General features: G+C 34.8%; 1 protein-coding gene across 3 annotated transcripts in view; it reads right to left on the reverse strand.

The window, feature by feature from the left end:
• Positions 1 to 21,185, reverse strand: part of LOC118192733 (uncharacterized) — an 84,449-nt gene that overhangs the window by 6,069 nt on the left and 57,195 nt on the right. Inside the window, exons 1-2 of one of the 3 annotated variants that reach the window (XM_035363738.2) lie at positions 12,634 to 12,665; positions 1,390 to 1,510 (exon numbers count right to left, since the gene is read on the reverse strand). In XM_035363738.2, coding sequence (XP_035219629.1) covers positions 1,390 to 1,510; positions 12,634 to 12,650 — 138 coding nt within the window. In that variant the 5' untranslated portion in view covers positions 12,651 to 12,665. Of the gene's footprint in view, positions 1 to 1,389; positions 1,511 to 5,420; positions 5,492 to 12,633; positions 12,666 to 21,185 lie in introns of those variants that run through there. The other 2 variants (XM_035363737.2, XM_035363740.2) reach the window with 2 other exon arrangements.

The following is a 21,185-nucleotide window of genomic DNA, read 5'->3' on the forward strand; positions in this document are numbered from 1 at the left end:
GGTGTGGACACTGGTTGTTAAGGTAATGAGGAGCAATTATTATCCTCTTGGATATAATATGGCTGTACAATTTGCAACTAACCCAACGCCGTTCAATGAGTCAGTCGTTTCTTTGGTCAAAGAAATAGTCTTACCATTATGCTTCAGTTCCATGCAACATGAGCGCTATGTCTAATTAGGAATATTCATATGTTTCGTAGTCTCACAATTCTTCCTCGATTAGACTTTGTGATTAATCGATTCGCTGCCGTGTTCTTCGAAAGCGCGTATTAGGTTCTTTCTCAAGTTAAGGCCTATGCATAAACATAACTCTAATATCTTTCCAATGCGGAATCTAAGTGCGTTAGTATTACCCTGTTTTATATTACTTTCAGGTCACGTTGTTATCAAATATAATTTGCATATGTGAGTTACGTTAATTAGTTACTCTTCTGTCATTTCATGTTCATATAATATAATATCTGAGACATAGCTTATATTCTTCCAGGTGTTACATTTTTAATGGCTTATGTTTTACGTCATATTACTTTATATTGTATTTTGTGCCACATTATGTAACATATTTTAGAAATCTGATGTTATTAATCGTTTGGAATTACATTGAAAGGTTATTGAAGCTTTGCGAAATATCGGCTCATAAATTATTAATCGTCTACCGCATTTGAAATATTCGAATTCAAAACTGCACAAAGATTTCTAGGAATAATTCTATTATTGTCTTCTATTACATGTGCTTGAGATGGAAATATTGTTATTATTAAGTGAGAAAGTTCTGTTAAGTTTATTTTTAATTAGTCTTGGTTGGTTATCAATTATAGAAAACAAATCTTTAAGGAGAAAGACTTTCGCAGAGGCCCTTTAAGCGGAAACTGATTTGCATTTATACGTCCCATATGTGGAAAATTACGAAATTTCTGTTCAGTAGTAGTTTTAACAGTAGCACAAGATCGAACCCAAGACAACAGTAATACTACATTTGCTTTGTAACCTTAGCCATTCCGTTGCTAAGAATTCAATGTATAGAAATATCGTGATTTTTTTTTATATGTTTGCTTTACCACTATTATTAAAAATGTTAAATGTTTTATTTACAAAGGCTTATACCTTTAATGCTGAAAGTGCTTTAAAACACTCTTTACCATATGTAAAAAGACGTCGTTATTGGAAGCATTTGCCTATGCTCACTATTTAAATAATTTTTTTCGAACACATTATAGAGGGACACCTTAAGATTGTTAAATTTTAGCCTACATATTTTTTAATTAAAACTTTTATACTTTGTATGGAACGTTAAGTTTAACATCTCGTAAAAGTTTCCATGACATTTTAGAGAATATTCGGCATTAATCATTAGAATGAAACGTTGAGAATATTACTTGAATAACTCACGTTTTTGTTCAACACTGGAGGGCTGATTTCATCTTTGGGATTCATTTCTGGGTTGCTTGGCTTTTTATTCTCTTTTCCTTTGCGATTGGCTTCATCTTCCTTTGCCATATCCACAGAAACCCTGAAGCAAAACAAAATTCTCTAGATTACGAATTTGCAACTTCAGAATTTATGTATTTAGGATGCAGTCCGGCTCGCCTGACGAGCGAAACTCGTCTTATGACACGAAGGAACTGCGCCCATTGAAATTACAACACACACACAATTGAATTATACAACACACACACACACACACGCACAAAAAAAAAAAAAAAAAAAAAAAAGAGAGAGAGAGAGAGAAGAAAAAAAGAAAAAAACAAGACAAAAATATTAACAAAAAATACAATAGTAAAGCAAGCTATGAAACAAACAAATATCTTCTTATTAATTTTTATAGTACAAAACTTGTGCATAGGAATTGGTAGTTGAAACTTTGGCTTATTCAGATGTATCCACTTTATCTGCAATTTCCGTATTATGTAGATCTGCATTTTTCAGGTTATCAAGAATTGTAATTAGTTCTTCTTACAATCTTTGTGGTATGACGTACTTTCGATTTTTTCTAAGTTTGATGATTTTGATACCATCATTATATTGTTTATTAATGTAGTCCCTATGGTTAGTAATGTTGTCTAGACAATCATTAAAAATGCTATTAGCCACTAGATTAAAGTCGTATTCAGAACTGTTAAGTTCTGAATTAGAGTCTGATAAATAATCCTGACAAAACATAATTGCTAAAGCCTTTATAGTATTCTTACATAAATAATATAATTAAGGAGAAAATGCTTTTACAGGGAAGATATAGGTATAATAGTAATATAAATAAATAAGATAAACATTTCTTGCGTCGACTTCAGAATTTGATGCATTGAAAAACATATTTAAATAAAAGAAAAGAAAACAGCGGCATAAAGTTAATCAATTAGTTGACTTTATGGCAGGCAAGGCGATCGTCAGCTCTTCAGTCAAGTATTAGGCTGATCAAAAAGAAAGGTATTAAAACAAAAAAAAAAATTTTACAGCTTCCTTGAACGAAATATAATCTACATCCTTTCCAAGGTAGTGGACTGGAATGCTCTCATAACGTTTTAATTAAAGTGTGCCTGTTATTTTCCGTGATTCAGCCTGAAAATATGTCTTACAGGCCTTACACAGAACGAGAGTTTGCGCCATAAATCGTGCATCGAGTGAAAACATTAGTACTTCGTAGTAAAGGATCCCAAATTTTCTAAGATTAGAGAAAGCAAGAAAAACTAGTAGTACAATGGAAAAGTTTGATAATTTTTTCAATAAAGAAGATACTGTAACTAATATAATAAGAATTTCCCATTTGAAGTCAGATGGCTGAGAAAACGTTTTATTTCGATGTTTCGAGATATTGTTGCGTTTTTTTCTGATACCAGTTGTTACGTTATTTTCTTCCTTCACGTTCGTACGGGGTTTGTAGATTTGGAGTGAATAACGACGACACTTGATGAAGTATCGAAACACACTTTATTTACCAATATTAATCAAATAGCTCCAAAATCACTTTTACAGTCGTCGAACTGTTATAAACACGCTGACACGTTCAGCGACACAGCCTTCATACTGTCAGGCAATAACGGTGGAGACATCTTCACTGCAATGCACCAGAGTACAGCTCCCGACTCTGCTTGGTCGTTCTCGGAACTCGGTGTACTCTCGAGACTCTCCACGCTACAACTCGCGATGCACTCGACGATACACAAGAGTTTAGTTCTCGACTCAGCACAGTCTAAGACAAAATTCGACGATGCACTAAAAGACTCTCTCGATGCCAGTGGCGTAGCTAGGGTAGGGCAAGGGGGACACCTGTCCCCGGGCGCAGCATCCAAGGGGCGCGAAATTGATGCTACGAAATTTTTTAATGAAATGTTTTCCATTCTTGGCACACAGAAAGGGGAGCAAATTCTTCAGTTGTCCCTTGGCGGCGGAAACTCTGATTACGCCCCTGCTCGGTGCACTCGACGACCAACTCGGCGCTAGACTTCGAGACACTCGCTCAATGACTGACTATCAGCTCGCTAGATGAGGCACACACTCACTGACTGTAGACCAGCAGGGTTTATATAGCTTTCGGCTTGTGTTCGAGAACATTCTGGACTAAACCGGTAAGAATTCGTTCCACAAGGTTCTCCATCCGTCCATAGCTTATCGCCAATTTTGTCGCCAAATGTGGCAATTCTGCCTTCCCTTGCCATTTTATGGCAACCCTAAAACTGCTTTGCGGGGAAGCGATCTTACCACGCGTGTACATTTCGTGACAATATTTAAAAGTCCCGTGAGCCTGAAGAATGCGAGAAATGACGCAAAACGTTTCTCAAAACGCACTACGCAAGTACCAACTTTAAGGGTAAAAGGTTTGCATTTTACTCTGAGATCCAAAATATTTTTGTTGATTGTAGCTTAATCAATAGCAAGAAAGGTAGACGAAGACCGAGAGCTGGCTTCCGCCAATGTGACAAAGAAATGCATCTAGTTCATATCTGACTCTAACTACCTACGAGGTAACTTAGCTATGTGAATAAAATACTTGGAAATATCCTTTTCAGCATGCTGTTGCGGAAATTTATCTTCTATTCTTATACAGCTCTGAGCTACATCCCAAAAGATTTTGCCAATGGAAAGTTTAGAAATGGCTGCTTCTTCATAACAGCACACACCAAGCCACAAATATCTTGAAGACGTAACAACTTTTAGTGGAAATGAAATTCGCAGTGGGTCATTATGCCTCTTTGCAATATGTGGCATCATATAATTTTTTCTTCCTCAGGAAGCATTTCAGGGTATAAAGCTGCCATTTTGACTATGTTATGGACAGGATATTAAGACCGAATCTCAGAGTATAGCATACAGATTTCAATAAAAAGAATATTGGGTATAATTCCAAGCGTAGCTCAAGCACTGAAACTGATGCATAAATGAAGAAGACGATGACTTTGGAACAGATGGGAGACAAGAATAACTCAGGTAAGTTTGCAAAATTTTGTTGGACTTCTCAGGTTCCTTTATTTGATCATAGTAATAAAATATGAGGTTAGAGAAATTCTATTCTTTCTGGCCTGAATTTTGAAGACACTATATTTTTGGTTACCAAACGTTAATGCTTCTCAAATACCAGACACCACGAGTAAATGAAGAACTTCCTCTAAAAGAGCATAGGGTATACTGAAAAGTATTATCCCGTCAACTATGAAACTGTCGCCAAGCAGTTCGGTTTAGCGACTTAGCGCTAAAATCAGCTTTTGTTTTTATGAATAAGGATGTAAGTTAACTATTATTCCTTCATTATATTTTTCTTCCTCTTTGGGGAAAAAAATCGAGAATTATAGAATCACGTTTGTGATTGCATTCTGGTTCATTTACAGCTGGCCGAGAGAATTAACATTTCTTGAATGGAGAGAAAAGAACAGCTGGATATGGTTGACAAAACAGTAATACACTGGAACAATCACCTGCAGCAATTTGTATTCATATAGATCTAAACGGAGCTTTCGATGAAATTAGAAAGCCTAATAAAACAGTAGAAATTGACAAAAACACTTTCCCTGCTTTCAGGGCTGTCGAGAAATACGTAAGTACCAAGCAGGGTACCCACGCTTGGTGAATTTGAGCTTCATTTTAATTTCTCTTACAAATTATAGGTCTTACAAATAAAAGCAACACTAACTGGAATTGAATTAGTAGATATGTTACAGAGAATAAAAGGATGAGGTTTCGGAATGAGTAAATAACATAAATAAACAGCGAGTTTTAAAGTTTTGAGTGACCAAACAATGTTTTGAAATTTTGAGTGAAGAAGAAATTACTCGCTGAATGTATCGGAGGACCATAAAAACAGTCGATACGATGAAGCGAAAAATTCAGCCATGCTTGGAAGTCTTTTTTTTTTTTTTTTTTTTTTTTTGGGTTTTGTTTATTATTGTTATTATTATTACTGTTGTGGCAAACACAAAAAAGCTGTCTACCTAAAGATAAAGTAGCCTTCGTGGAGGACTTTTAAAGACAATTGGCTGGTATTCATGTTACGTATGGAGAAAATCCCCATCATCCTTGATGCTTTTCTTCTTGATCTTTCATTAAATAAAAACTGACGTGATAGTGCTGCTGAGAGAGTTATAGGACAACTACAAAGAAAAGTAGCAAATTGTTTCAATACTGCTATTTTGTTACTACTACTACTAATAATAATAGTTAACAAAAATTCATGTAAGATATTCAACAAAATTTTGCAATTTGGGTAAATTTTGATGGAATTTGTTTATTCCGTTTTTTTCATTAATATTTTTATTTCGAAATAAAATCATGTAGGAATTATTTGTTTAATTGAAAGAAGTACATTTTATATATAAATAAAAGTGTTTGTTAAAATATTAAGAGCAGCATTTGTACACTTACTGTTAGAATTTCAAATAAATAATTTTAGGACATTATTGTCGGAAGGGGGAGGGAATTGGCATACTTAAAAATTTCATTTCTATTAACCGTATTTTAGGTTATTCGACACAGTTACGGTGCCTGACTATCTCCAATAATCTACTGTAGTAATACAAATAACTAACCGTCAAAACGTATACGTATTTTTTATTGAATAATTCTATTTATAAACCAATCACATCGGAGCATTATTATCAACGATATCACATGAAATTAAGATTTCAGTTTATGTGGACAGCCTTTTGCATGTATTAAAATATATATATATATATATATATATATATAGTTTTTTTTAAGTACAATGCTCTCTTGATATACTGCTTGTGTCTTTCAAATATATATATATTTCTTTCCTCCTCTTTTTTAAATTAAAGAATAATATCTATAAATTTTTTGTGAGGAGTTTTCCATGTTAAAATAGTTGAGCAATCGGCAACATGGCGGCTGCTTGGCCTTACACCGATAACCGACTGTAAAAATCACGATAAAACATAGGAACCAAGAATTATTTGCAATACAAGGTTACGCTCTTGTGTGTCGTCACTGACTCATAGTCTGCTCAAAAGCAACTACTGCCTTTGTGTCTTTGTTTCTCTCTCTTGTGATGTCAGCATTGCGAATAGCTTGTTGTTGTCTGTCATTGTTTGTCTATTGGCTTTGATAGGAATATTCTTCAATTCACTGCATGCGAACTGAAATCCAGTTTGAAATTTTCGTTAGAACTACTTTTTCCGGTATATTTTTGGCATATATTCTTATGTAAGCAGTATTAAAATAAATATGAAAAATAATCTATCAGTTATAAAAGCACGTGGAAAATATTCAGAAATTTACGGATCTATCTGGCATTTGCCGGAACATTTTATGCTCCTGAAATATCATAATCTTCCAAAATTTGTGAAAATTCGTATGGCGATAAAATTAACTATCTTAAGCATGTTGCCCGTTTTATTGATGCGCACTAAATGTGGCAGATTTCAAATAGTATGTATGCACATCTGACTGCACACGTTGAAGCTATTGTAGCCTTCTGAGATGCCTTCAGTATAAGTGCGGTGAACCACCAGTGTCTAATTAATATACGCTTCGGATAAGGCAATCAGATTATCATGTCGTGCTTCCTGATTTGGAAGTCACAGAGCGTATAGCGAGTTTCCTGTCTGGCCAACGGATTCTTCTTAGATTACCATAAACTGTTGGGCAGTCAAGGTATCATCATCTTAGAGGTTTGAAACAAGGTCGCGGTCGCCATTGCTGGAACAAAATGAAAAACCTGTGCCAGGGGGAGGGAGAAAAGGACATTCAATTACAATGAAAAATATAGGAAGGGAACGCGCTTAGAATTCTTATTTTTATAAGGCTTCTTTTTTTATACCAATTTTTATCTGCAATGTAAAATCAATCGTCGATAGATTCTAAGGAAATTAAAATGCTATTAGACTGCAGTCATGCCTGCTACACTGTTCTGTATGGACTTTTTAGAGAATAGCAGTAATTCGAATACCATTATGGTTGCTTTGAAGCAAATCTAAATGTTATTAGATTGAAATCATGGTCTGAAAGTTTTTTTGATGAAAGAAAATTACATTCAGTGACGGATTTTAAGTGGGAGGTCTGTATTATCTGTACTTTTGTACGCCTCTCATCTTAAAAACATAGGATATATTTATTATTTAAAAAAATATTTAATAATTTGGCAGCCCTTTAGAAATCAAGGTTTCTCAGAATCGTGATAGCGCTATTCTTATAAATCCTGTTCTGGTTGCGTTTTAAATACACACGACTACGTTGTGTTGATGAATGACCAACATTCTGTGAAAAATCTTGAAGTAACTTTTTAAATTTACTTATTTGCCCCCCCCCCCAAAAAAAACGTATAAATTGCTACGTAAATCTTCAGATTGTAATCTAACACCTCAAAGCGTTTGCCATTAAAGTGTTAAAAAAAGTGTTTACAATTTTTTAAATATACATAAAAAACTATAGAATTAAAAAAAACTGCAATCTGATCATATACTGATTATAGTTTAAGTTGCTGATTGTAGTTCGTCTTTGAGCCATGAACTTAAGATTAGCTTAATCTCCCAAATCTTCAAAATATAAAACATAAAATCATATATTTAAAACGGGTTGAAAAAATAACAGTATCAGAATGGCAGTGGGAAAATTTGCTATACAGTTATTTCATCGTAAGAAACGTGGAAATTTAAAAATGCGCTTGTTTAATACAGAAAAGACTTAATTATTCAAGATATAGCTATGCATTTATTTCCCTGGCTAGTTTATAACAAATATTCCCTTCAAGCGGCTATACTTTTTTATTATTATTTTGCCAGGACATAAAATCTGCTTAAGGAACATCTTTGAAGTGTTTAAAATATTCAGGCGGGTGGGAATACTAAAATCCAAGATTCTATTCGACGAGATCCATGCATACTTTCCAGTTAAGTGTTTTCCAAGCAGACTAGTCGTGTCAAGTTGCTGTTCTACCTTTGAAGAAAGGGGAAAAAAAACTACATGAGGATGCACAGCGCGTCTGAAATTCATCAACGTATGAAAAGAATTATTTTATTTATTTGTTGCAAGTAAGATAGTCTCTTTCTTATCGTTTTGGATTATCAAATTATGCATTTTTGCAGTTTTCCTATTCCAAAATTTCAATGCACTGCATCAGATAAAAACCGCACGGACACACAAAACACGTAGGTACAAAGAAGAAGCAACAAGATTGACATCATATAAATTTTCGCCGAATGGTTGTCGCCAAACGACTTGCAACCTTTTCAAACGCCTCATATCGCGTTCCTTCGAGCAGAAGGACGAGCTAAGAAGTAGCATTAAACGAAAAGAAAAAGAAAAAAAAAAAAAAAAACAGCCCTTGCTTTCCTTTAACGAGGAGAAAGCATTCAGTGTCTACAGACGGTATTCGCCTTCCCGAATTACGCAATGAAAGGGGAATGGTGACGTCAGTTTTCAGAGGTTCTTCACCCCGATCTCTCGCGAAGAACGAGTGGCAGCCATTGATTCTGTCTACCTCTTCACGCATGCGCTTGTGTGCAACAATTTTTTTTCTTTGTTTATTCTTTTGTTCTTTCGGGCTCTGCCGTTTCCGTTGGATTATTACTATTTGGAAAACTATTAAGAACACGTCACGTGGTATTATAATTATAGACGCCGCAGTATTATTTGAAGTTGATAATGTTACTGTAATTCATTCAGACTGTAAACGCTGTAGAAGAAGAAAATATTTAAAAGTACGTATTATTTTAAAGGAACCTATTCTGTAGCACATTCGCTTTTGTAACAAGACGGGGGGGGGGAACTGCAGTAACAATTTCACTAACGGAGATAAATGTAGTTGAGGAGTTAAGATTATATTTTTTAATGACTATTATATATTACAAAGGGGGAAGGAAGAGAGAGACCCAATGAATATACAATATATATGAACAGAAATATCGGGAAAAAGTTTTGCTTTTTTGCTCTGAGTTTCTCTGATCGAATCCGATGTGAAAAAGAATAAAGTAAAATATATTTTCTTCTGTTATCTTTTCTATACATAAATGTCATCATATACGAAATAAAATTAAAAAGTGAAACCTATTTTCCTCTGTTATCTTTTCTGTATATAAATCGTTATGTAGAAAATAAAATTCTATCGTAATCGCTTCACCTATAATAGCGGTTCTCAACCTATGTAGCCCTATGTACTCTTTTTACCACTGCCAGACTCCATTTTCATCACTGCTTTCACCGTTCCATCCGTCTGCCTTTCTCAGACTCGAAAAATACATCTTTTTGTTAATATATCTATTGGTATAATTTATAACATCAGTAAATATATTATTGAAAAAAATTTTGCCTTTAATTTGTAATAAGTCTAATAGATAATTGTATTTCATCATTGAAATTAATAATCATTATTGAAATCATCATTCCAGCATCATTGAAACTACTAAAAGATGCTTTTACTTATGCATAAATACTTCGGATTATGAAAGTGTGTATGGCAAACTAATTTTGGATATTTTATCTGACTTTATCAACAGTAATAAATGTTTTTTGTATACGGAAGGCCCAAAAATGGACTTTTCGGGCATTTTAAAATCCTAGTTATTAAATTTTCGGAATACTAAAAAATTTGCCAATATTTCGAAATTTCAGAAATTTATACTATGACGTACTTTGACCTTTTTATTGGTAATTATTATTTTTTTTAAGGAAGAAGTGAAAGTTCTCCCATAATACGAAAAAAAGGCGGAAATGACACGATTTTTGATGTCCTCACTTCAAATACCTGTAGAGTGAAAAAAATGTCTGAAGTGGGAAAGGCTGAAATGGGATATTAACGCTTGAAGTTCCTGTGCATAGAATAGAATTTGAAAATTTATCCATTGCAAATCATGAAATGGGGAGGAACATTATCTGAAGGAATCCGTATAACTAGTTAACAAACGTAAAGGTTATTTGATGACGATAAATGATTATCTAATTTCCTGTGCTTTTTATGTTTTTCCTGAAAACATTTAGGTATCGAACATAGCGTAACAATCCTTTTTTTTTTTTTTTTTCAATTGTTCTAGAAACCGACAGAAGAGCATCATTATTTATTAGACTTTTAGGTTCAAGATGTTCCAAGTTTAAGAAAAGGGTAAGCGGAACATTCGAGATCTTTTGCTAACATGTTTCCAAGTTTAATAGAACTTTCTCCTATTTCGGAAATAGGTTTTTGTTAAATTAAACCTTAAAGTGAAAAGATCGTTGACGTGGGAATTTAATTAATTTGTCATTTAAAAAAATTAATTTTAAATGATTTATAATTATCATTTAAAAAATAAAATGATTTTTTTAAACTCAATTATATCAGTTTACAAAGAATACACAAAAATATCATTTATGGATTAAAATAATGTTAAGTAAATTACTCTAAATCAAATATGATGAAGAGCTTTTAATTTATCGTCGCTAGCGTGTTGGTTGATTGATTCAATTACTAAGACAAAGCTTGCAAGAGTTATCTGCGAAGGATGCGACAACATCGTGGTTTTAAAGAAAATTGTCTTTATTTACATTATACATAGGAGCCTTAAAGAGTGATATTGCGCAATTAATTTTATAAACAAAATTTTATATACTTTATCTTATTCAAGGCGTCGAATAGTTATTTAATATTCAATTAAATTTTTCACTGTTTAAAACACAAATAAGATGAAGAGCTTAAATAGAAAAAGAAAAAGTTTACTTTATCTAAATGTTGCTGTTCTTATTGATAGCGATTTGCTAGGACATAAAATAAAGAAAATAAATATAATGCATGAAAAGAGTTATGAGTTTTCAAGGCTTTTTTTAAACGACTTTTTTCTCAGATTTTAAGGAATGCTCATTAACTTAATAATGCACATAACGCTAATTAGTTTAACTACGTGGTACTCATTAAGACTTGAATAAATTTAAATAGATACATTTATAATAGACGGCAGTTTTATATATATATAAATCTTATGTAAGAAGACAAACTCAAATCAGTTGAATTCAGTATTTTTCAATAATAATTTAAGAATCTCCTAGTATAACAAATATAAAATGTCTCTTCGAACTATTTGTCGAAAATATGTAGAGAGATTTTTAGTTTTTTTGTTTATTTTTAGTTCTTAAAATTTTCTGTATCTGAGAAAATTGCTTATGAATCTGAGCAATTAAGTCTTTGTATGGATCTGCGTACTTGTGATCGAGTGGCTAAAACCTGTAACAGTTCGCCCCGGGTTCAATTCTCCGGATTTAATGGTTTAGTTTGGTATGGCGTATTATTATTATTATTAATTAAAGTGTTTAGTTTTGCGATGGTACTCAAAAGTGCTTTAGAATTTGGGTTTTGATTTGCAGAACCTCTAGAGAAGTTGTGTGGAGCCCCAGAGTTCTGTTTGGAAGAGCACTGACCTAAGTCGAATTAATTTATGAATAAATAATCTTTCATTGCCATACTTTCTTGGAGTCATTTCATTTTGTGGTATATCGTAATGTTATAGTACAGTAATTTTTGATTTCTGCAGTAATACCCACTTTTCAAGTATTTAAATGAAACATTTCGGGGAATGTGAAAAGAGCAGCAAATAACAAATTTATCTGACTTAACCCACTTTTACTGGGGAAAAAAGCAGGAAAGTAAGTGCTCAATAAATCTAAATACAAAACTTCATGATTTATAATTTCTACAAATGGTAGTTTAACACCAATGCTTCTAAATGAATGTTTTTTAATAAATGTCAAGTAATTTTGATCGTACAAGGATGGAATGTTTTTGATTAAACTCGCAATGAAAATTACTTTTCTCGTCAATACTTTATCTGTATGAAATCTTCATGAAAATTTAAATATCACACATTTTTAATGAGATGCCACAAAAGTAGCGTAAAATTAATTACGAAAGCTCCCAAATAATTTTGAAACCTGGTCAAAAACAAGAATGACATGCCAAATGAAAATAAGTGTAAGCGAAACCGCGGTAATTGACGTACATTTTATTTTTTAGATTAATAAAGATTAAACAAAGACTATAGAGACTAAAACTGCGACCTTCTCTAGCTTCGGTTGAAGGTAGGTTTCCCATCTCTCCTAGAATTCCGGGATTCTCCTGGAATTGAGTCGTGGAAATTAAAATCTCCCGGCTCCCGGAAGGAATTTAAAATAAATATTACTCTCTTGGAATATCAAGTTTCTCGAAAATAACGCACAATGCGCACTTACGGAATGGTTGATGGCATCGAAAATCACACGACCGCGCACAGCAGCCAAAGAACGTCTATGTCAATACACATATTCTTTGCAGCAGCGATCTAGGGTGAGCGATGAGTAAGCGCCTTACGGGATGAGGAGTGGTTTCATGCCGGCGTATCGCGCGCACGCGCCCTCATCTCCCGTCACCCTCTCATTTTCAATCCATTCTTTCATTTAGTCTGCAGTTAGCTAGCTATCCACAAACAAGTGCGTATTTTGAAATTATTTAAATGCTTTCATAATAACGTCTAGTCAAAAGAAAAACGATTCTGATTCTGCAAGTGATGCCCAGGGGCGTAGCTAGAGGGGAGCAAGGAGGGGCATTTGTCCCCTAGCGCAGAATCCAAGGGGCGCCAAACTGATGTTACGACATTTTAGAATTAAATGTTTTCCATCCTTGGCAAGCAGTAGGGGGCGCGAAATCTTCATTTGTCCCTGGGCGCTGTAAACCCTAGCTACGACTCTGCAAATGGCACAAAAAAAGACAAACTATTCGACGTCGTTTTAAGACAAGTGGTTAACTCAATTTGATTAGCTTATGAAGAGAGACAACTTTAACGGAAAATGTGAAGTATGTCGGAAAACGGCTAATATTAAGAACGAGGATGTTAGAGCTTTAACTGTACATTCCCAAAGCAAGAAACACCAGTCGTTAATATTGAATAGGGATTCATCGCAATCGGTTTCGAACTTTTTCGTGAAGAAATCTTCAGAAAAACAGGACAATATATCAGCAATTGAAATTACTTCAGTCTATCATAAGATTAAACACCATTACACTTTTAATAACTGGGATTGCACAAATTGTTATAACACTCAATTTCCAGACTCTTCTCTGGAAAAAACGATTTCTTGTGGTAGAACAAAATGTACAAGTATTTGCGAGAGTGTGCTTGCTCCTACAGCTCAAAAAATACTTTTAAATGAGATCAAGGAGGCGGAGGTTTTTTTTCAGTTGCGATTGAAAAAAAATTTTTTTTTTTTCTTCTCCCAGAAACCTTTTTTCCTCTCCCTGATTTTGACAGCCAAGAGGTGGCACCGCTAGTTGAAGGTGATGACGCTCAATCCCTGAAAGTGCTTCTGCTTATAAAATTAATTAAACTTAAGCATTCAAAAACTAAAAATTAGTAGAAAATTAATGCTACTTACAGTAGTAAATATAATTTTTAACTTAAGAACTTAACTATTAAATACCATTATTTAAATTTTAAGTTTTATAAAGTGTCATTACTAGCGCTCAAAAAGAATATACGTATTACAAATGTTATTTTGTCCAAACTATCGATCACTGCGCCTCGGCTCGGTTATTGGCGAAACGCATACATAGTCTAATTTATATTAATAGCCGCTAGATGTTACTTGTCTTCTGTTTCGCATGGTAACCGTCACATGTTTAAAATGAGCTACTCCGCAGCAGAAATCATTTTGTGTTCTCGAGATTGCGAAGTGCAATTCCGTGATGACAGGGCAAAGACGTTTCAAGTTGAGGTACCAAAGTGATCCTCCGAATTGGTGGAACATTTGCAGATGGTATCGACAATTTGTAAATACAGCATGTTTATGTAAAGGAAAGAGTGCTCTGTCTCCGACGAATATGTTGCACGAATTCAAACTGCTTTCCAACGGTAGTTCTTCAAAATCAACTAGTCGTGTCAGTCGGAAGTTACAACTGCCTACAACAACAATTTGGCGTATTTTGAGGCGTCGGTTGGTTATGAAGACCCAAATGTACAAGTTACATTTGTTACAGGCTCTGCGTCCTGATGACAAACGCAAAGGTGTGGCATTTTGTAACGAGATTATTGATGCTATTGACAATGATAATACTTTCGCACAACGCATCGGGTTCAGTGATGAAGCGACTTTTCATGTTAGTGGTCATGTAAACAAACATAATGTTCGAATTTGGGGGCTACAGATCCCACATGCAGCCATTGAACATGTACGAGATTTGCCCAAAATGAATGTGTTTTGTGCGATATCCCGGTTATCTGTTTACGGCCCATTCTTCTTTAATGGAAACACGGTTAACAGTCAGCAGTTTCTCGCTGTGTTACAAAAATGGTTGTTTCCGAGGCTGCACGAAGACAACTTCATTTTTCAACAAGACGGGGCACTCCTTCACTGGCGTCGCCAAGTGCGTGATTATCTGAATGAAACTACCGAACCGTTGGATTGGTCGTGAAGGAGCTGGCGACTTAGCATGACTTAGCCCCTCCAGGATCACCGGATGCAATTGGTCCTCCACGGTCACCCTGTGACTTCTTCCTGTGGAGTTTCATTAAAGACAACATTTACGTACCAACACTCCCACAGAACCTGGAGAAGGCCCGTTCCCACTGGGGTTTATCTGAGCTAACGGAGTCAGTTCCATGTGTCGACTAGCTCCGCTGTGCTTGCAGTTCAGATTTTTCAACTTGCCGCCCTATGGGGAAAAACTGGTTTTGGAGATGGGTCGGCTACGTCAATTGTGTTCGTTAGCTCAGATAAACCCCAGTGGGAACGCAGCTGAAGAGGTGAAGAACCGGATCCGTACCGTCATAACATCAGTGTCGACGGACATGCTTGCCCGAGTATGGGTACAAATTTGAGTATCGATGAGATATTGTTCGTGTCGCTGATGGAGGACATATTGAACATCTGTAATCTGGAGAGGTTCGTACATTATGTGTATAAAGTTTCATATTCGTATGTCATACTGTTTAATAAATATATGCATTCGAAATACGCGTATTCTTTTTGAAACACACTGTATAAAAAAGATCAGATAAAGAAAGATGAGTAACTGCATGAGGTTACCAATATTAACAACTTTTAAATGCTTGAGTTTCCTTTTTCAATAAAAATTCGTTAGTTAATTCAAAAACATGGAATATAGAGGTAAAAATATTGCTCATCGCTTCTTGCGCTCAAGTGTTTGTGAGAACATGCATTTGAAGTCTGAAAGCACATGTTTGCTATGCTATCGTCATGCGATGAATTGCAAGTGCTTTATTTTTTACCACAACGCGACTATTTAAAACTGCGATGTTTTTGCATAGCTTTATTTCCTACTATGATGTTTTCACAACGGACGGTTTTACAAACTTAGTATAAAGTTCTTTCAAAAGATCATTAAGAATTTGAATGTAATAACATGGCATTTTGGCACCACTGTGATGTTTTCTCCTTGCTTTGTTTTCTTCTGTGAAGGTAAGACGATAATTTACCCTTGCGTAGTTTTCTCTGCGACGTTTTCATCCGCTATGTTTTCTGTTTGCAAAGTTCAGAACAGGATATCACACGTGGTCTCGCTCTTATTGGTAAGAATGAGGTAAATTTTGATAAATTCGGATTAATTGCATTTATTTCGACTGCTTATTAATTAATTATCTCAAAGAACTTGAGGGAAGACATTCGTTTGTGGAAGATTTATAAAGAAAACTGGCAATTATTTAATGCTGGTCATGACGAAAATTCGAAAAAAATCATCTATTAAGCACATAAGAAGATCGGACTCTATTCAGAACGCTTTAAACAGGATAGCGCATTTGGTGAAATTACAGAAAATGCATGTGAAAAGAGATATAATAATAAATACCATTTATCATTTCATTAGAAACAACATAAGTATGAAATGAAGAAAACTTCCGAATCTTATCTGAATTATTGGTATTGGGATATGACTACCATAACAACTTCATCATGCATATCATATGTCACATTAACTAAGTGAAGAAAAGTGGAAAAAAAATCAAAACCAAAATGCCCTGAGATGAAAGGAATATACTGAGACTCTTTGTTTCAAGGCGAATGACGATGATGCAGACATGTCAACAGTCTGATTAACAGCGAACTCACTGAACAGAACATTCATTGTTTGTACAAAATAAAATAAAACCTATTTGATGTCATTTCTTTATTTTGTACTTTCCATAGCACTGTTTAGAAAATCATCGACCATGTTTGCAGGAAAACGGCCAATTTTACTTCCTTTTATAAAAGTTAAGTAACTGCTTAAAATTCGCATTTAAAAATAATGCTATAGATGTAGTAAGTGTGAAAATTCTGTGAACCATTTATTAATTAAAATTTTGTTAACCATTTCAACACAAACACAGTGTGAGTTTTTTAATAACGAAGTAATTAAATACAGAAATAATTAAACTGTTCCGGAATCATAAAATCTAGATCTCTAATCATCCGTATCATTTGTTATTCATTCTTACCTTAACTAAGCTGATTAATAGTTTATTTATGCACCTTTACTTTTTCTTGATTTAAATAACGCAGAAAGCAGCCTCATATATTTTTAAACTATGATTATGTAAATTTAGATGAAAGCGTACGCCAGGTAGCTCAGTCTATAATGTTAGCCAAATTAATAAAAGAGAAATTACGTTTATTACTATATGCTTACTTTTCCTATTCGTTTTTATTTACTTATTTATCCCTCTGTCCTCCCCTTGAGTCTTTGCTTAGCCCTAATAAATGCTGATTTTCTTCGAAATGAATTAAAAATGTCGCAGTGACGTTATTTCATTTCCAATGTTTATCGAAATTCTGTTCAGTAGAATTACGTAATGTATTTAGACAAGCAGGAACTAATTAACTAAGCAGGAACTAATGCTTAATTTTGCTGAAAAAAGTGTGTTTTGCATTTCTGTAGAATGGCATGAGACGTTAATTTTTTAAATTACACAATCTTTAAAAAAGATAAAATAAAGGAAGACAATTTCCAGCTTACGTTACAGTAAATAAATAAACAAATAAAATTATTTCATCACGAATGCATTAATAATTACTCTTTAATAACAAATTCTTAAGGATAATTTTCAACAAAAAGCAAACGACTGTGTACTACAAGGTACGCAATGCATATCATTAGAAATATTATTAACTTCGATGATATATTTTAATGTATTATACTTCACATTTATTTGGTATATTATTAATAAATAAAATGAAGAGTTAAATTGCTAAGAAATACTTTATCTGTTTACAATTCTTTTATGTGTTAAGCAGGTACAGGTAGAAGCTAGGCCAGCATATATCTGTAGTGCCATAGATTATTGAGGTATTCTTGAACCTTGCTACTGTTAAGCTTCTGCCTCAATTTTGAGGAAGAACATGCCGAGTGACGGTCCGAAGATCTCTCAACTCTTTTGCCCCACCATCAGCCTCTCAGGAGAACTCATTTGCTGAGCAAGTGTAGATTGGTGAAACTCGAAAGATAAATTGTATATCCTGCCAAATAAACACTCACAGAAATGGTTATGCGAAAGATGCGTAAAATGTCACTTAAACATCTTATGTTTCATACAGTGGCAATATTTTTCATACTTAATGAATAATTGGTTAATGGTAGTGATTCAAAAAATTGTTGAAACACAATAATTCCCAAAATTGTCATTTATAAGGTCAGGCAGTTAGCAACTGCAATGCATTTCAACACCTTTTGCAGCCTCGTGTTCCTATCTGAAAATACAGACTGGAATGGCAATTGTTCGTTAAATGGCAAAATGAAGGGAACACCAGCGAGCGCGGAAGAGGAATTTACATCTACATTCCTAGAGTCACCAAGTCCCAGTTCTACTTTGTTCAGCAACTTACTCACCAGATCAGTGGGCATGGTTCTTTTCCTTTAGGTTTGCAATCGTAGATGCAGATGCATGTGTCTGCAGGTAATGCGGCCATCCAGATGACTATGTCACTGCCTGCCCGTTCTGAGAAGTATACAATATGAAAGACTATAATGCAAGACGTCCCACATTTAACAACTGCGCAGACTACAATCACCGTACAGATGCCAATACCCCTTGCAATCACTCAGCATACAACGTAATGTGCCTAATACACGCCAAATACGTCGAACGAGTACGACTAAGCACAACATTCTGCTAACTCTTCAACTTCCTCGTCTTTCTATTCACAAGATATCAACATCTCAGTAAAACACTGGGGTTGTTCGATACGATGCATTCAAATTAATTTCCAGCTGGGATAGGCAGCGACAACACAAGCAGTAACGCATACCGTACAACAGGAAGCAGATTTTCTTCTAGGGCAAGAACCATACTGCACAGAAGGAGAAGTGGTAGCTTCTTCTTCTCATGGAGAATTAATTACACAGGCTCGAAACCTCAGCAATGAACATATCCCTCGAACTGCCATAGTTTCCTGCAACCAGTGTTATTTCCCATTAATATCACCACTGATCGAGATCAAATAACCATCCTACTAAACATTAACAACTTCACAATAATGTTCAGCTCATTCTACTCCCCTCCTAGTGATCCTATTGCAGATACTACTATAACCTTGGTTAATCTAAACTCTAAATGTCCCTCCACGCCTCACATTAAAGAAGGAGACATCAATGATCACCATAGTATCTGGATTTACCCCACCACCAACAACAAAGAATAAGACCAGGGTGTGTTGGTCCCGCAACCTACGTATTCACAATCCAACAGACGCATCGCTCACCTTCTACAACACTTTCAACATCGGTTGGCCGGACCTCAAAATCTTCAGCTGTAACGCAACCCAATTTCTTCAGAATTGGGAAGTATCTGATGCTGAAAGCTCTTCTGATTATAAGTACATTCACTTTATCATCAATAAACGCACCTCCATGACTATCCTTAGACGTTATAAGCTCCCGGGCAATAAAATAAGTCCGCTGAAAGACAGCTAACTAACCTTTTGACTGTCGAAGAGAGATGCCTGAACAGTTGTGAAGATGAAACGGATTTAAAAAATTTCACCATCCGGCTAACCAAAAAACTAAAGCATTGCTGCGACTTCAGCTTTTCCATACCTACTGCCAAAACACTGAAATGGATCTCGTGATGGACCAAAGACCTCTGTCAACAGAGGCAGAAGTGCAGAACACTGCGAAGGAGACTCGCTAATGTAATATCTGATATAGAGAAGGCTGATTTTCTGTCGGCTTATAGATAAGAGAGAGCGAATTATAAGCATAATAACAGTCAAAATCACAAGGTAAAAAACCTTCTGCACCTTTAATGGTAACCCGAATAACTACCACCTCACTGCAGAATCCTCCACAGAACTTCAACAACAAAACTTTCCGGCCAAACCAATTTTATTTTTAAATATGATATTTCAAGTCTCTATGCCGACCATGCATCTCGTACGACGACAATTATCATGAGCACCATTTTTTCAGCAGAATATAAAGCATATGATAATCCTCAGCAGACAGCCATCCTAGAGGACAGTTCTGCTCCTACCATCAATAATGATTTTCCTTTTAATGTTCAAGGAATCAACCAGGTCTTCGCCCACTTCCCAAGAAAAATACCTCTGGTACTGGCGGATTAGATTATAACAACCTTAAACTAGCCGTCAACTCGCGCTCTAATTTCTTTCTACAATATTTTAATCTTCTGTTCAAACATTAACTTTTTCTAAAGGTTTCCAAAAATGGTCAAGTAATCTTCCTTGCCAAAAGGAACAGAGACGAACAGAATCCGCAATCACTCCATCCCATCTTCCTTCTCTCAGCCTGGGAAAAATATATGAAAAAATCCTTGTACAGCAACTTAATCACCCCCTACAAGTGGACACTTTAGCCGTCAACAATTTGGATTTCGTTCTGGTCTATTTAGATTACATGTTCTGTAGGAAGTACGCCGGCACATCAACAACAAAAGCGCAGGCGCAGAAATTCAGCACAACAACAAAAATCAACAGCTACATACCGCCTTCATTTCCATTGATATCCAGCATATTCGATACTGTTTGGTGGCCAGCCATAAAGCAGGCTCTCAGTGGCTCTCTCCCTTGTCAACGTCTACCGCTACTTGAAGAAGAGATCTCTCATTGTAGCAAATAATACCGTTCTCACCATATCAAGAACGAGGGTGTTTCCAGGGCTCCTGTGCAGGAATCTATGCGATTGCACAGAGATCTAAAGCAGTTCATATCTAATAGTCATATATAATAGTATATATCAGTAGAAAGTACTTTTCATTTTCATTTTAACAATATGGCACGTCAAGTGGAGTCCTAAATAAAAAATTAAACTTTAGCAATGAGGAACACTAAGAGTTTTTTGTGGAAAAATGAAATTATGGCATATAAACATTGAAAGCGCTTTCGCTTTTTCAGAAATGTGCTTTTCCGTATTTAAATCAATATTTCGCTTAATATAACATCTACAATAAGTGAAATAAATAAATAAATAAAGTTTTTATAAAATAAGCTTTTGTTTAAAACTTATGAAATAATTAATGAACTCAGAAAAAAGTAATTAAAAGAAAAAACGAAAATCCGAAAAGATTCAGATTTTAACGTCGAATCATAGTATTTGTTAAAGTTTTTGTACTCTCATCATCGCAAATTACCTACTGCTTTTGGATTCACTCCCGCAAACGTAAATGATTTTTGTCTTTTTAGCTTTATTATTATGCAGTTATTTCTTCGCTCTTACGCCGCATACAATTCAAGAGCAAAATCACAAAATATTTAAAAACAGCATGCATTTAGTATTCCCAAGGGTTGCCATACACTTT

The sequence above is a fragment of the Stegodyphus dumicola genome, chromosome 4 (genome assembly GCF_044657685.1).
Source record: "Stegodyphus dumicola isolate Sdum_Otavi_A_Nest chromosome 4, ASM4465768v1".
NCBI lineage: Eukaryota > Metazoa > Arthropoda > Arachnida > Araneae > Eresidae > Stegodyphus > Stegodyphus dumicola.